General features: G+C 39.3%; 1 protein-coding gene and 2 pseudogenes across 1 annotated transcript; 2 read left to right on the top strand and 1 right to left on the bottom strand.

The window, feature by feature from the left end:
* Positions 1–221: 221 nt before the first annotated feature.
* On the top strand, positions 222–2,694 carry LOC143587257 (pentatricopeptide repeat-containing protein At4g30700 pseudogene; annotated as a pseudogene).
* Positions 2,695–5,883: 3,189 nt separating this feature from the next.
* Positions 5,884–6,990, bottom strand: LOC143587258 (uncharacterized; annotated as a pseudogene).
* A 1,232-nt stretch (positions 6,991–8,222) lies between these two features.
* On the top strand, positions 8,223–11,644 carry LOC143587254 (pentatricopeptide repeat-containing protein At4g30825, chloroplastic-like). Its single transcript, XM_077068597.1, is given in 4 exon segments — positions 8,223–8,247; positions 8,481–10,065; positions 10,067–10,724; positions 11,400–11,644. Coding segments are annotated over 4 exon segments (2,319 nt in total). The 3' UTR covers positions 11,451–11,644.
* Positions 11,645–17,933: the final 6,289 nt, after the last annotated feature.

Genomic DNA, 17,933 nt, shown 5'->3' on the forward strand with positions numbered 1-17,933 from the left:
AAAAAGCTGGATTAAGCCCCAGATCACCTGGACCACTACACCCTCTGGGGCTTGGTTGAGGGGCTTGATATAGGGTCATGTCATCGCTTACGTTTCAGGTTTTGATTGGATCACTTGGAGCTCAACCAAACCCCATTACCCTTAGCCTTATAAATCTACTCACAAGCCAAGTTCGAACTTTAAAAATTAATATAGCTCGAAACGAGCCGAGCTCTCCCGTTAGCATGAGTCGTTCAAATCTTAAAACTTGTCCCCATTCGCCGCCAAACACAAAACCACCAAATGATTCACAGAGCCATCGGCAAACGTGACCGGAACTTCTTCCTGAACTTAATCAACACCACCGTCACAATATCCCACCTCCGGCAAACCCACGCCCAAATAATAATCAACAACTACCAATCCGACTTACCATTGATCACAAAACTCATCCAAAAACACTCCGATTTCGCCAATATCTCAGACGCAACGTTAATATGCTCCAATTTCAAAAACCCAGATCTCTTTTTGTACAATGTCATCATCCGATCACTTTCCCGGAACACCCAGTACTCAAATTCGATATCCGTGTATCAAAAATTACGCAAATCCCTTGTTCCAGATGGGTTTACTTACGCGTTTGTTATATCGGCTGTATCGAAACTCCACTGTCCGAAGCTGGGTTCGGTTCTTCACGGACAGGCGGTTGTTGGTGGGGTTGGGTTGGATGTGTTTGTGGGTTCAGCAATTGTTGATATGTATTTGAATTTTGGGAATGTGGGGTATGCACACCAGGTGTTTGATGAAATGCCTGAACCGGATACGGTTTCGTGTAACACGATGATTTCCGGGTTTGTTAAGAACGGGTGTTTTGACGAGGCGGTGGTGGTGTTTAAGGGGATGGTTGTGAGAGGGGTGCGGTTTGATTCGACTAGTTTTGCGGCCGTGCTTACTGCTGCGGCGGAGTTGCGCGAGTTGAAAGTCGGGATGGCGGTTGAGGGGCTGTCGGTTAAGCTCGGGTTTTGTTTGCATATTCATGTTGTTACGGGTTTTATCTCGTTGTATGCGAAGTGTGGGGATATGGAAACAGCTAGACGGTTGTTTGAACAGATTGAGGTACCGGATATTATTGTGTACAATGCTATGATTTCTGGGTTTAGTTGTAACCGAGAGACTGCGTATGCAGTTGATCTTTTTAAACGAGTAATGGGTTTGCAGCATAGAGTTAATTCGAGTACTATAGTCGGGTTGATTCCCGTGTTTTACCCGTTCGGTCACTTGATTCTAACGGGCACGATACATAGTTTTAGTTTGAAAAGCAATTTGATTTCCAGAACTTCGGTTGCAACCGCGTTGATAACGGTTTACAGTCGATTAAACGAGATTGATTCAGCAAGAAAGTTGTTTGATGAAACCAAAAATAAAAGCTTAGAAGCATGGAATGCTATGATATCCGGTTATGCCCAAAATGGTTTAACCGATGATGCGATTACATTGTTTCAAGAAATGCAAAAATTCAAGATTGCCCCGAATCCGACGACGGTTACTAGCATTCTTTCCGCGTGTGCTCAACTCGGCGCGTTAAGTTTAGGGAAACGGGTTCACGAGTTAGCGAGCAACGAGGGTTTCGAGTCGAATGTTTATGTTTCAACCGCGTTAATCGATATGTATGCGAAATGTGGAAGCATTAAAGACGCCCGCCAATTGTTTGATAAAATTCCTCAAAAGAATCCGGTCACATGGAACGCGATGATCTCGGGCTACGGTCTCCATGGGCACGCGCACGATGCCCTCGATATTTTCACCAAAATGGTGGAGTCTAACGTACCCGTAACCGGGGTCACTTTCGTTTCGGTTTTATACGCCTGTAGCCACGCGGGATTAATAACCGAAGGCGAGAATATCTTCCACAAAATGGTTCAAGATCACGGGTTCAACCCCTTACCCGAGCACTACGCGTGCATGGTTGACTTATACGGCCGATCGGGAGACTTACAAAAGGCGTTGACTTTTATCAACAACATGCCCGTTGACCCAGGCCCGGAAACATGGGGCGCGCTTCTTAGCGCGTGCAAGACTCATAAAAACACCAATATGGCCCGATTAGCATCCGATAAGTTATTCGATTTAGACCCAGAAAACGTCGGGTATCACGTCCTACTCTCGAACATTCACATTGATAACAAGAACTATCACGAAGCTGCATTCGTCAGACAGTCGGTGAAGAATCAAAATCTTATTAAGACTCCGGGTTGCACGTTAATAGAAGTCAACAAAGTCCCACATGTGTTCATGTCGGGTCAACGGTCTCATTACCAAACCGAGGCGATTTACGCAATGCTGGAGAGGCTAATGGGGAAGATGAAGGAGGCGGGATTTCAAACGGATACAGTTACCGCTTTGCATGATGTCGAAGACGAAGAAAAGGAGTTGATGGTTAATGTACATAGCGAGAAGTTGGCGATCGCGTTCGGGATTTTGAACACGGAGAGTGGGAGTGAGATTAGGATTATGAAGAATCTTAGGGTGTGTATTGATTGTCATAATTTTACTAAGTTTGTTTCTAAGGTTACTAAAAGGGTGATAGTTGTTAGGGATGCTAATAGATTTCATCAATTTGAAGACGGCAAGTGTTCTTGTGGAGACTATTGGTGACAGTGTGCACTAGTATTTATTTGTTATTTTTTTCCCCTTAAGAAAATAATGTCTACTTGTAAAATCACAAAAGAGTGAAACTGAATTACATTCAATTTCATTTTTGTCACAATATGGTATGTTCTTTATGTATTTGTCAACTACATAGGAAATTAGGAATTTATAATAGACTTCAAAGGGTTTTTAGGAATATCTTTGCCAGTAATACAAACTTTACAATTTACTTTCTCTTCATTCAACTTTTTTTTTTGGTATAAAACAACACAAAGATAATAATGGAAGTCACATTGTCACCAAACCTATGGCCAACTTAACATGTCACATTAGATTTTAAATGTTTTTTTTTTATTTTAATATTTTTTTATAAAACGATTACAATAGAGGGGCAGGCAAACGGGCAACAAGCTGCGCCGCAACCCCCTTTTGAATAGCAAAGCCAATCCTGCTAAAAACGAAGTTTTGGGACCTAGAAGCTGAAGAGGTTCCGTGTACGATGCGCTGAACCCTACTCAAAAATTTCCCAGCTTCTGGGGCCAGGAAACCAAATGTATCAAAGGCAAATGGTAGAAAGACATTTAGTTCTGTTCTGGCGGTTATTACGCGTCCTTGTTTCTAACCGTCACCTCATCACCACATTTTCCCTTATTTGGTTGATATTGATTTAAATGTGTGTGTTGTAAAAAAACATATGTGAGTTGGAATTTAAATAGACCAACTCTCAATGGTTCTTTCAAGTTTGTCCACAAACTATTATCGTCAAACACCACCACTTCAATAGGGCCCAGAGTTTGTTGGTTCTGTTTTTGATTTCAAATGGTGCCAGCAAGGAACCATTGGAGATGCTATGAGGAAACGAGTCGTGTTTATGTTGACATGTTAGCCCATTTAAGTTAACACGTAGACCTGCCAACCTGCTTACATTTAGAATAAAAAATAATATTTTATAAGGTCAAAGTAACTCATTTACAACCCGTTTAACTCAACTAATACAACTCACGAACCCGTTTACAACTTGATAACAAACCCAGTTACAACCGCTAACCCATCTACGACCCACCAACACTGTTGAGTTGATTAGATAAACGAGTTAAACTGTTCTGGTTTGTGACATTAAAGAGATGCTAACCGTTGAGTTTGTTTACTGGTTTACACACAGAGAGGTCGTATGAGGTCACACGAGCTCGTATAAAAATGTTATTATTATTTAAAATTTGTTTGTATATACTGTGGGTATGTTTGGCAAAACTAGCTGGTAGCTGTTAGCTGGAAGCTGGTGGCTGGTAGCTGGAAGCTAGTAGCTGGAAGCTGTAGCTGGTAGCTAGTAACTGTAGCCTTTTAGTTTATTTAGGTGTTTGGCAGAGTAGCTGGAGCTTTAAGTAAAATGTATAAAATAACCAAAATGGACATAACTAAAAAACATAATACTAAATGTAATCACACACACACACACATATAATATATATATATATATATATATATATATATATATATATATATATATAAGTTCTGACAAATAAATAAAACATGGTCATTTTCAATTAAATAAAACATAGTCACTAACAAACAGTCAAGACCATAATATACTACTATTAACTCATTAATGTCGTGCATTCCATATCAAAGTAGCAATATTGTTGCGAACCTACTTCATCTCATTCGTTGTTCCTTCAAATAGACCATTCGCGTTTGTTTCATGGTTACTAATATCATCCAGTTCATCTCGTGGTATGTAGTTTGGATGTTGCTCCATTGTAGTAAACAAGATATATTCTTGACAATTACGTATATAGTTATGCAGTGCAAATGTAGCCATGATAACATCAATTTGTGTGTGCACGCTATACTTGGGCATTGTACCAATTATCTTAAATCGTTTCTTCAAAATTCCAAAGGACCTCTCAATATAACTGCGTAAAGATGAATGTGAACGGTTGAAAGCTTTTTGCATATTATTCGGGGGCTCTCTTTGAAATTGAGATTGATGATATCTTGTCTTCGAATATGGAACAAGGTATCCATTTCTGCCTGGATATCCTTTATCAACCAAATAATATCTACCTGATAAAGGAGTTAAAAAACAAAAGGCGTTAGAAATTTATTAAAGAGTAAAATGAAACAATTCCAAATATATATATGTAAACAGTTTCAAATATTACCTTCAGGTGGGTGTGGGAAGTTGAATTTACTATTTCGGGTCGCGTTAATAAAAACACGTGTGTCATGTGCTGATCCCTCCCACCCGATTGATACGAATGTGAAACACATATCGAAATCACATGTTGCCATTACGTTGAAAGTTGGCACCCCTTTTCTACCAATATAAGGTAGTTGTTGACTCTCTGAGATGCAGGCCCCTATATGTGTACCGTCAATACATCCAATACAATCCTAAATATAATTTGAAATTAGTTAAGTAAAAAAGTACACAAGCATGAATGGCATTAATCAATTTAATACCTTGAAATACGGCATGTATCTGTTGTCGTTCAATATTTGAGGTGGTACAAATTGAAAAGTTGTATCTTTTGGTCTTATAATGTCGCGTGCTAGACCTTGAAAACCTTTATCTCCACCAGTTATTGCCTCTAAAACTTCATGAAATGCTCTGCTAATACTCTCCCCAGAACGTTGAAAACGCTCCCCAACATCCCTGTTAGATAAACCCAATGCCAATGTATACAGAAATATCCCCACCTTCTCAAAAGTTGGCATTCTATCACTCGATTGCAATCCATAGTTTGAATCAAGCTCTCTACATAATTTCATAAACACGTTTGGATGCATTCTGAATGCATTTACACATCGTATAGGATTGCCATTTAAAACTTCCATTATCCAAGCCTGTCCCGTTTGTGATGATGCCATACATGGTTCCTTGTATATATACTTATAAAAGTATGCAACAACTAGATCACTTGTACAAGTTGAATCCAACAAAAAGTTATAACAATGCAATTTGTGCTTCTTCTTGCTTGTTTCATTATCCATAAGAAACCTGGTAATAAATCAATATCAGCTTAACATATAAACACATAAATAGCTCAAAGATAAACTCATAAATAGATTAACATATAAAGACGTAAATAATATTCTTGCAAAAATACAAATTAAAATAAAAGATATCAAATAACTTCCATAGTCACGTCAATAAAACATCAAGGTAAAAAAAACAATAAATCAATCCAAGAGCAATAAAGTTCAAATAAATAGAAACAATAATGTCTTCATAACATGCTCTCAAAGAAAACTTTAGTCAGTAACCCTTTACTTTCGTTGCAACCACGCTAACCTACTATGATCATGTCGCATGTTTATAAACATTTCTCTTTTCATGGGATCTTCAAATAAGTCCATTGCAAATAACCACAACTCCTCATCTTCTCTCATTAATCCTGCATCTACCATCTGGTTAAGCACACCAACAGCACCTTCAATACTAAACTTAGTACTTTGACTAAGTTTGGAAGAATCTGATTCTAATATTTCTAGAGCACGTTGTTAATACATATTACTTTGAGTTAAATGGTCTTTAAGCATTGAAGCTCCCAATGAGTCTCTTCCTTTACGTTTCATCTTAACAGGTTTAGGCTTAGTGTTTACTTTAGTAGGCTTCTCAATTTTTTTTGCTACCTCACTTGGGCTTGATGTTGATGCATTAGGTTGACTTACTTCATTCAAAAAGTCAACGTAGAAATTGTTTCCTTGAGTTTCCAAGTTTTCTAGATTAGAAAGTGTATCATTGTATACATGATAAGCATTTGCATCATCACCTACCTCAATATTGTCATCCTCAAGGTTCTCAACATGCACCTCACTGAATGTCGTTGGATCCATAGAGGGTGCCACACAATTTTCCCCACTAGCAACTGCATCTCCGAATAATTGATCCCACTCTTCTTGTAGTTGTATAGATGGCTGATTATTTTGAATTGCTAGAACTTTCGAGTTTTCCTACATAATATAATGGTGAATCGTTAGTTATCATTATGACTTAAATATTATACGGTATTTAAATATATAAATGAGTTATATTATGTCACCTGGATTTTTATTTTCCACCATTCATCAGAACAATTAAGTTGCCTAGTACTAGCATTCCAACCTAGACCAGTCTCTCCATTCTTAAGTGACTTCCAAAGGTTGTACTCTTTTCTCATTCCGTCATACTTGTTCTTCATAGCTTTCACTAATGAATTTATGATTTATAACTTTTTCAAACTCTGGCTGAAGAGAAACCCATTTGAATGAGGAAGTTCGACCATGCTTCGTGATATATTTTTTTAGGTACTGACATAATTCTAATACCATTTCTTTTGTCCAATTTTCTCTTTTCCCTTTCTCTTTTTTGGAATCCATCTACCAACCGTGCATACATATATATATATATATACAATTGCAAAATTAGTCAAGTAACTAGACTAGTAGCTATCTATCCATCCTATAAGCTAAGGCCGACATCAATAATTGAAACACATTTTTCCCCTCTAATAATTGAAACACAAAATAATTAATACACCCATGTTTCCACCTCTATATTTTATCAGATACTCAAACGTAGTATCAAGTCAAACCATTAGTAGGGGTGTTCACGGTCCGGTTTTTACGGTTTTTAGGTTAAACCGTAAACCAAACCATTAGTAACGGTTTTTATTTCCGTAAACCAAAACCAAACTGTGGAATTCTTAAACCGAACCAATCCAAACCGTTAGTAACGGTTTAGCTTCACGGTTTGGGCTCATTGGGCGTTTATAAAACATGTCCAAAATAAACGATTTTTACAAAACAATTAAAAGAACCTTGATACATACGCAACTTCAAGAGGAACATAATCAATTTCAACATCAGTCACATGACACAAAATCCATGGGCACTTATAAACAACAATATATAATGATCTAATAAAATGAGTTATGAGAATTACTATGTTTGGAAGCCCACAATTTTAAAAACAAACTAAAGCTACTGAATTGTGAACGAAATAAACAGGTTAGTTTACTTTTGATAATTTGATTTGTTTAAACTTATAGTTTTTAATTCTAATTATGTCTAATGTATATCTACATGAAATATCTCAAACTTTAATATATAAAATTCTTATGGTCCGGTCCGGTCCGATTTCATACGGTTGGTTTTCGGTACAAACCGTAAACCAAACCGTTCGCTACGGTTTGAAATTATTGAAACCAACCGGCCGAAAGTTAGGTAAAACACCAACCGTGAAACCAAACCAATGACCGGTTTGGGCGGTTTCACGGTTTGAAACCGAACCAAGAACACCCTTACAATTTAGCCGGTTTTTGGTACGAACTGTAAACCGAACCATTCACTACGGTTTGAAAATTTTTGAACCGACCAACCGATATTCAAAGAAGAAAAGTGACCGCGAAACCAAACCAAAGACCGGTTTTGATGGTTTCATGGTTTGAAACCAAACCGTGAACACCCCTATTATGAACAAATAATATGATCGTATAAGAAAAACTACTCATCGAACCATATATATGTATTGAAATAGAAGTGTTCTATAACTAATTAGAATATTTGCTTCAAAATAATCAAACTTTAACACCACTAAAATTAACAAAACTATGATCGTGACATCTGGTTATCATGGTAGTGGAAGTTAAAAACACAACAGAGTATATGCATGAATAAAAATTACCTCTTATTAGTGGAATTGTTAGATTATTGTAGTGGTTGTTGACACCAAGTTTAATTTGTTAAGGATGACGACGAAGTATTTTTGTTGAGAGGAAGGTTAATTATGTAATATAAACCCTAAAAGCTTGTAGCTTTTATTAAACGCTAGTAGCATGAGCGTTGAGCTTTTTCTTATAACCCAAAAGCTTCAAGCCCATATAAGTTGTTTAATTTGTTTCGGAATGTGAGTGCGTATAAGTTGGTTTTGAGGGTTTATGGTAGGAGACGGAATTGGGAACGAGCGGAGAGGTTGATTCGGGAGATGCGGGATGAGACGAGTTGTGAAGTTGGGTTTCAGGTTTTTAACACGGTTATTTACTCTTGTTGTAAAGGAGGGCTCGTGGGGCCTGGGACGAAGTGGTTTAAGAGGATGTTGGATGATGGAGTGCAGCCGAATGTGGCTACGTTTGGGATGGTTATGAGTCTTTACCAGAAAAGTGGGAATGTTGAAGAAGCGGAGTTTGCGTTTTCGCAAATGAGGAAGTTTGGGATTGTGTGTCATAGTGCGTATTCGGCTATGATTACTCTGTATATGCGTCTTGGATTGTATGAAAAGTCAGAAAAGATTGTTGAGTTGTTGAAAAAAGATAATGTGATCTTGAATAAAGAAAATTGGTTGGTTTTGCTTAATGCTTACAGTCAACAAGGGAAGTTAGACGAGGCTGAAAACGTGTTGGCGTCAATGTGTGCAGCTGGATTCCCGCCTCATATAGTTGCTTACAATACGCTTATAACCGGATATGGGAAAATCTCAAACATGGAAGATGCCAAAAGAATATTCCTGAATCTTGTGTCTGCTGGTTTGAAACTGGATGAAAGCACTTACAGAACCTTGATTGAAGGTTGGGGTCGAGTGCAAAACTTTAAAGAAGCAGAGTGGTATTATAATGAAATGAATAGATTAGGTTTTAAACCGAATTCATCAAATTTGTACACAATGATCAATCTGCAAGCCAAACATGGAGATGACGCAGGTGCTATGAGAATTATAGAAGATATGATAACGATCGGATGCCAGTTTTCATCTATTCTCAGTATTGTTTTGCAAGCGTACGAGAAGGTGGAACGGTTTGATAAAGTGCCTTGTGTTATCAAAGGTTTGCTTTACAATCATGTCTTGAATAATCAAACATCGTGTTCGATTCTAGTAATGGCTTATGTGAAACACGGTTTGATAGATGATGCCATTAAAGTTTTGGGGATTAAGAGATGGAATGATAAAACGTTTGAGGATAGTTTATATCATCTATTAATTTGTACATGTAAGGAGCTGGGTCATCTTCATAATTCTATAAAGATATACATGTCTATGCCAAAACGTGACGAAGCTAACTTGCATATCACGTGCACTATGATTGATGTTTATAGCTGCTTGAATCAGTTTAACGAAGCGGAAACACTTTATATAAATCTAAAGTCCAGAGGGGTTGCTTTGGATTTGATAGCATTTAGCATAGTAGTAAGGATGTATGTGAAATCTGGATCCTTAAATGATGCATCTTCGGTTCTTGATGAGATGGAGAAACAGAAGAATATTGTTCCAGATGTATACTTATTTCGAGATATGCTTAGAATTTATCAAAGATTGGGGATGGTAAGTAAATTAGCTGATTTGTACTACAAAATCTTGAAGGCGGGAGTTTGTTGGGATCAAGAAATGTATAATTGTGTCATTAATTGTTGTGCTCGTGCTTTGCCTATTGACGAACTTTCTAGGCTTTTTAACGATATGTCAGCACGGTTATTCGCCTAATACCACAACTTTCAATGTAATTCTTGATGTTTACCCGAAATCTGGTCTTTTTAAAAAGGTGAGACAAGTGTTTTGGATGGCTAGAAAACAAGGCATGGTTGATGTTATTTCTTATAATACCGTTGTGGCTGCGTATGGAAAAGGTAAAGACTTAAGGAATATGGCTTCGATAGCAAAAAGAATGAAGTTTAAGGGTTTTTCTGTATCTCTTGAAGCCTATAATTGTATGTTGGATGCTTATGGGAAAGCAGGTGAAATGGAGAAGTTTAAAAATGTATTGTTGAGAATGAAGGAATCAAACTGTGTTTCAGATCATTACACATTTAATATTATGATTAATATATATGGAGAACAAAGATGGATTGAAGAAGTTGGTGATGTGTTAATGGAACTCAAGGAATCAGGGTTAAAACTGGATTTATGCAGCTACAACTCGTTAATTAAGGCCTATGGGATCGCGGGTATGGTTGAAGATGCAGTGGATTTGGTTAAAGAAATGAGAAGAAATGGAATATCACCTGATAGAATTACATATACTAATCTGATTGCTGCTTTTCAAAAGAATGATATGGTTTTGGAGGCACTTAAGTGGTCCTTGTGGATGAAACAAATGGGGATGCGAAGTCTTTCAATAGTGGTATTCAATTCTCTCTTGTTAACAAATCTATTTCGGGTTAGGCTAAACGTAACCCCCTCTCTTACTTGTCATACCCCCTCCCCTGAATTTTTAGTTCCATATTACTCCCCTCTACACTATATCTATGTTAAAATATTAAATATCACATTAACATTAGATACATGATTCTCTATTTATAAAATTTGTCTGGTTTATTTCATAAATGCACTATTTCTTTTTTTTTTATTAACAAACAATATAAAATTTGTACTAAAAAATGCAAGCTATCTCTAAAAGATATTTAAAAAAACACTCTCTAAGAAAATAAAATAATTATAGAAAATTTGAATAATAAAAAATGTTTATTTTAAATAACAAAAAAATGTTTTTTTTGTTATTTAAAAAAAATAAAAAAAAAACATTTTATAGAAAAACAGTAAACCAAAAAAATCTTAAATAATCTGTTTTAAAAATAAAAATAATAAAAGATAACAAAATGATAAAAAAGAAACAACAAAGGTTTGAATCGTATTAATGTATAACTTGAGGGGGAGGGGGGGTATGCTTAGTAAAAATGAGGGGGAGGGGGGTACGTTTAGCAACACCCATCTGGTTAGGCTAAACGTACCCCCCATCTATTTCTTATAATTTGTATATATTGTCCTTATATGGATAATATGTTTCTTTTTCTTTCAGGTTACCTTAATTGGTTTTCTAATGGAAGATTTGAAGATCTATTTCTTTTGAAAGAAGCTGCCATCCCAGGTTCTTAAGTATAAAAGTTTCAGTCTCAATTATATAGATAACTGTGTAGATTTTTTATATTTTTATCTACATTCTAAATACTATCTCTTGTGCACATTCTTGTAAGGAAAAACAAGTTTTGGATCAATAAAACCATTTATACTTTCACTGAAGATAATGTAATTGGCTTAAAGAAATCTTGGGTTGATTGTATAGAATTGAATAACAGGATTTTATTGAAATATATGTATTGACCTTTGTTGTTGTGACATCTGCCCGAATCCGACCCGACCCAGGTACCCGTTTCCCTTATCCGATCTCTTTCTTTTATGATTTAATATTTATTTATACTTATATTTTACTTTTAATAATAATAATATATTTTCCTTCCCGCCTCTTTCTCTCTCTTTCTTTCCGCCTTCCTTTTCTCTTGTCGCCGTCCCGCCCTCCTGTTTAACCCCTCAGCCTTGTTTCCCTCTTTTTCTCCTAACTCTCTCCTTGTCCTTTGTTTCTTCCCGCCTAAGGTTGTCTGCGCAGTTCCACGCGCCAGACTCCTTACAAGGAAGCCTGCGTGATGACCAGCTGTTCCAGCGATTCGCGAGACGAACTCTTCTCGCAGCGCGCTAAGAAATGTGATTCTTCCCGCGGCGCGCCTTAGCCTTCTCGCGCGCAGCTTTCTCGCGCTAGACTTATCTTTTCTTCTGTTTTATCCAGCCTGTTTGCTTTTGTGTTGTCTTATCTTCTGTGCTGTTGACCTGACCTATTCTATGTCTGAAAAGCCACTTTTGGCGCAGCATGCGCACCAACCCCATTGGTTGACAGAAAAAGTGACTGACATTATCTTTTGAGATCTGCTTTTCCATGCTTGACCAGTACCTTTATCTGACCCGCCCATGCATGTTTACTGTTACCTGTCAGCTTTTCCTTGTTCCCCTGCAGCTGCCATATCTTTTGATATCTTTTACTTTTGGAATCTTTTGCTTTTTGAGATCTTTTCCCCTTTTTCTAGGGATTGTGTTCCCTAGGGTTTCTCTATAAATAATAATGTTAATTTCCTAACACTACACACACAAACACTTAATTTAACCTCCTCCTTGCTCTCTCTGCCGCCTCCCTCTCTGCCTCCGTCTTCCTCCCTGTTCTGCCCTGCTTTTCCAGTAATATATATTATATATAATAATTTACTTATTAATTATGCTAACTTATATTCAAGACTTAAAACCAATCGTTAAAACAATAACCCTTAATTATAGGTTAACTTGTGCTTGTTTAAAGTTGGTTCTTGCTTTATCTTACACCGCATCGTTTATCAAGTGAGTAATCTCGTACCTAATCCCTTTTTATTTTTAATGTCTTGGGATGTTCATGTGTTCGTACAAACTTGAGTCTTAAACTTGTTTATGAACTTTAGTCGCGCAGTATCCCATGTGTTGAGGACGTTTACTTGGCTGTTTATTTGTATGTGTGTATCATTAACCGCTTTGTTCGGCCTATTCCGCAGTTTTCATGGATCCATTAGATGAACACGGGAGACCTATCGTTTACGGTTTTCTTTGTTTACACTTGCACAGATGTTTTCTTGTTTTTGTGCTCATTTGGGAGCACGGATTGAACTATGAACTATGAGCTATGATCTATTTAGGCTTGATCACAATCTGATTACACCCTTGTTAAACACCAGACATACACGTGTTGCGCGCAGATTTATTGTTATCTATGTATTGTATTAAACTTGATTTCTCACCAACACGCAAGTGTTTGACGTTTTATTTTAACACATGTTCAGGTTTGCTGTAGCTACATTTGGAGCTTGTGGACACGTAGGACGTTTTTACTTTTGGACCTAGATTAAAATGTATCAAGACATGTTATTGTTGTTCGAATATTTTGCCTTATAATATAATGATTTATGTTGATTTATGTTATCTTCTGTCTACTTTGCGTGTGCGCGAATGAATGTATTTATTAAATATTGACACCCAATAGTGTCACGAGTAATGAAACAATATGTGGCGCCCCGATGTATAATCCGCCTTTGGTCGGGGTGTTACAGATTGGTATCAGAGCTCGTTGACTTTAGGATAGGTGGTTAGACGTAACGGCCTAGTATACCTAAGGGTCCCTTCTCGCGCATGAGAGAAATCTCATGTTTGCGCGCTTATTGTTAATTACTCGTTATTTATGAATATGATTGCGCAGACGCAGTATATGATTTTATGTTTTATTCCGCGATATTTCGATTTTTGTTGAATTTCGATTTTTATTGATTTTACTTACATATTCGTTTGTTGGATTTGAAAATCCGAAAAGTCATGGTGATACATGAATAGTTGATTTTCAATTTCCATTTACGATTATGTTCTGAGGTTGGAGACTTGAAAAGTCATGGTGATACATGAATTGTCAACCTCCAATACTCATTTTCTTGTATATTTTATATTGAGGATTGAAAAGTCATGGTGATACATGAATCGTCAATCCCCAATACTCGTTTGCTCGTATATTTTAAATTGGGAATTCGGAAAGTCATGGTGATACATGAATTGTCGATTCTTGATTCGAATTTGTTACCTTTATTAAGTCTGCATTTAGGGTCATTTATTTTACTTTAACTTTTGACAGTAACTGACTCCGCGAAACCAAGCTTATTAAGATGATACTTTGCGCTAAAACCAAGATATTAACTAAAATTAAAACTTTTATAGAATGCCTCCGCTATCCCGCCGTCATCAGAGGAGAGAAGCCTCGCGAAGACGTTCGCTGCAACGTTCCCAGGAAATGGCCGCCGCAATAGCCCAAGCTTTGAGCCAAAACAATACCTCCGGTTACAACATTAAGTCCTTTAACGCGGGTAACCCTCCAAAGTTCACAGGTCTTGAAGGAGCCACCGTGATGCTCCAGTGGCTTGAGAAAATTGAAAACACTTTCCTCCACACCCAATGCCCCTCAGACAGACGAACCCTATATGCTTCTAGTGTCCTGGAATCTAGAGCGCTTACATGGTGGAATGGAGCAGCTCATGCGCGTGGCGCAGAAACTGCTTCTAGCATGCCCTTGGAGGAATTCAAAGAAATTCTGACGCGAGAATTCTGCCCTCCCAACGAGGTAAAGCGCCTGGAGGAAGAATTTTGGAATCTTAAGCAGTACAGTGGCGAAGCGCGCGAGTACGCGACGCGTTTCCATGAACTAAGCCTGCTTGTCCCTCACCTTGTTACCCCTTCCCGCCGAGCCATCGAGAAATTCCTTGGGGGTCTCCCCATGGAAATTCAAGATTCTGTATGGGCCAGAAACCCAGTAACCCTCTCTGACGCCATCGAGTTGGCCGCTGTGCTCAGCGACAACCATGTCAGAGCAGGAACCCTGTTCCTGCGGGGAACAGAAAAGACCAAACCCACCAAGACTGTCCCAGAACCAACAGAAACCAAACCAGAAACCTCAAACCGTAACAACCTCAAGCGCAGGCGCAAAGCCTATGCGCTTACCAACCCGCCCATTGTCCAGCAACCCATCTACCAACCTCCAGTTTACACGCCTAACCCACTGACAGCCTACCCAACACCTCCTGTAGTCCATAACTATGCCTTAACCAATCCCGCACTCCCTGCCCCGCCACCTAAGAAACCTTACACAGGAACCCAACCCTTTTGCCCAACCTGTAGACTTCACCACCCAACCCAAACTCCGTGTCGACAATGTAGCCGGTGTGGCCGCGTTGGTCACTCTGCCGAGTTCTGTAGAGTCCCTTCCGCCAACCCAATCGCGCCAACACCACCAGTCTACCCGCAGAACCCACAACCAACCTACCAAAACCCACGACCCAGATCGTGCTTCAACTGCGGTGATCCCAGTCATTTCCGGAACGCGTGCCCGAGACTACAAGTGCAAATCACGCAAGCGAATCCGGTGAACCAGATTTCGAACCAAGTGACACGCGGACGAGCTTTTAACATAACCGCGCACCAAGCGCAAGCGAATAATGACGTAGTTAATGGTACATTTTTGCTTAACGGATTTTATGCTTCTGTACTTTTTGATACTGGCGCCGATCGAAGTTTTATTTCTCGCGCGTTTGAGCAGAAGCTTGCGCGACCGCGCAACGATTTAAAAGAAAATTTTTCAGTTGAATTGGCTAATGGCGAAACTGTTTTAATTAACTCCGTGATTAAAGATTGCACGCTTAACCTTAACGAAAACGATTTTCTAATCAACCTCATCCCCATGCCTCTTGGAAGTTTTGATGTTATCATTGGTATGGACTGGCTTACGCATAATCGCGCCGAAGTTATTTGCGCCAAGAAGATGATTCGCATACCTCGAGAAAATGGTGATCTTCACATCTACGGCGAGAAACCCTCCCGCGGTCTTAAACTTATGTCTTGCGCCGAAGCCCAAAGACTCATGCGGAAGAAGTGTATTGCATTCTTAGCCCATGTGGTTAAACCTGCTGAAGAAAAGAAGAAGCTTCGCGATATCCCTGTTGTGCGTGATTTCCCTGAAGTTTTTCCTGATGATCTTCCTGGTATCCCTCCCGCTCGTGAAGTCGAGTTCCGTATTGATCTTGTCCCTGGTGCTTCCCCCGTAGCTAAATCTCCTTACCGTCTTGCGCCCGCTGAGATGCAAGAATTGGCAAGCCAACTTCAAGAGTTGACTGCTAAAGGATTCATTCGCCCTAGCTCTTCGCCCTGGGGTGCTCCGGTGTTGTTCGTTAAAAAGAAAGATGGATCGTTTCGCATGTGTATTGATTACCGCGAGTTGAACAAACTCACCATTAAGAACCGGTATCCCTTACCGCGTATTGACGACCTCTTCGATCAACTCCAAGGTGCCTCTTGTTTCTCCAAGATCGATCTCCGCTCTGGCTATCACCAGTTGCGCATCCGCGATGAAGATATTCCCAAGACTGCTTTTCGAACTCGTTATGGCCATTTTGAATTCTTGGTCATGTCCTTCGGTTTAACCAACGCACCCGCCGTTTTCATGGATCTAATGAATCGGGTGTGTAGGCCTTTCTTGGATAAATTTGTGATTGTGTTTATCGATGACGTTCTGATTTATTCCAAAACCAAGGCCGAGCATGAGCAACATCTTCAGTTGGTGTTGCAAAAGCTTAGAGCCGAGCAGCTATTTGCCAAGCTCTCCAAGTGTGAATTTTGGTCGGATGAAGTACAGTTTCTTGGCCATGTTGTTAACAAGATGGGTATCCATGTCGACCCATCCAAAATTGAAGCAATCAAGAACTGGATTACGCCATCCACTCCTACCGAAATCCGTTCCTTTTTAGGCTTAGCTGGTTACTACCGGCGATTCATTTCGAACTTCTCGAAGATCGCTTTGCCTTTAACAGCTCTAACACACAAAGGTAAACCGTATATTTGGGGCTCGAAGCAAGAAGAAGCCTTTCTGACGCTCAAGCGATTGTTGTGTGAAGCTCCTGTTCTTGCGCTACCTGAGGGTAATGAAGATTTTGTCGTGTATTGCGATGCATCCAACCAAGGTCTCGGTTGTGTTCTTATGCAACGAGGCAAGGTTATCGCTTACGCATCAAGGCAACTTAAGGTTCATGAAAAGAATTATACAACTCACGACCTCGAACTAGGTGCAGTTGTTTTTGCCTTGAAGGTCTGGAGACACTACCTTTATGGTACTAAGTGTATCCTCTACACTGACCATAAAAGCCTTCAGCATATCTTTGATCAAAAGGAACTCAACATGAGGCAACGCCGATGGAACGAACTCATCAGCGATTACGATTGTGAGATCCGGTATCATCCTGGTAAGGCTAATGTGGTAGCCGATGCGCTCAGCCGAAAACCCTGCCAGCTTAACTGTATTTTGCCGCGCACGCAGCTTCACTTCGCGCCGATCCAAAGCAACCTTGAATCGCGCATTCGTGACGCGCAGCGCGCATCCATCAGTAATGGTAACCTTCGCGCCGAGTTAGCGTGTGGCGCGGAAGCGCATTTTGTGCCCAATCTGAGTGGAATTCTCTGTTATCTTAATCGCATCTGGATTCCCTTTGATGAGAATCTTCGAACTGATATCCTGAGTGAAGCGCACAAATCTCGGTATTCCGTTCATCCTGGCGCTGATAAGATGTACAAGGATTTGCGCATTACTTATTGGTGGCCCGGTATGAAGAAGGATATTGCTGTGTTCGTAGCTAGATGCCTGACTTGTTCTAAGGTAAAAGCTGAACACCAACGCCCATCTGGTTTGCTCGAACAACCAGAAATTCCTACGTGGAAATGGGAAGGTATAGCGATGGACTTTATTACCAAGTTACCTTTGACAGCTAGCAAACATGATAGCATTTGGGTAATAGTGGATCGTTTGACTAAGTCTGCTCACTTTCTGCCCATTCGTGAAAACTACCGTGTTGAGCAACTCGCGCAGCTTTATGTCAAGGAAATTGTCTGCCGCCATGGTACTCCTTTGAGCATCATATCCGATCGCGATGGCCGTTTTATATCCCGCTTTTGGAAATCT

Source organism: Bidens hawaiensis, unplaced genomic scaffold (genome assembly GCF_021521415.1).
Source record: "Bidens hawaiensis isolate Kalapana, Puna unplaced genomic scaffold, B.hawaiensis_p1.1 tig00035432_1, whole genome shotgun sequence".
NCBI lineage: Eukaryota > Viridiplantae > Streptophyta > Magnoliopsida > Asterales > Asteraceae > Bidens > Bidens hawaiensis.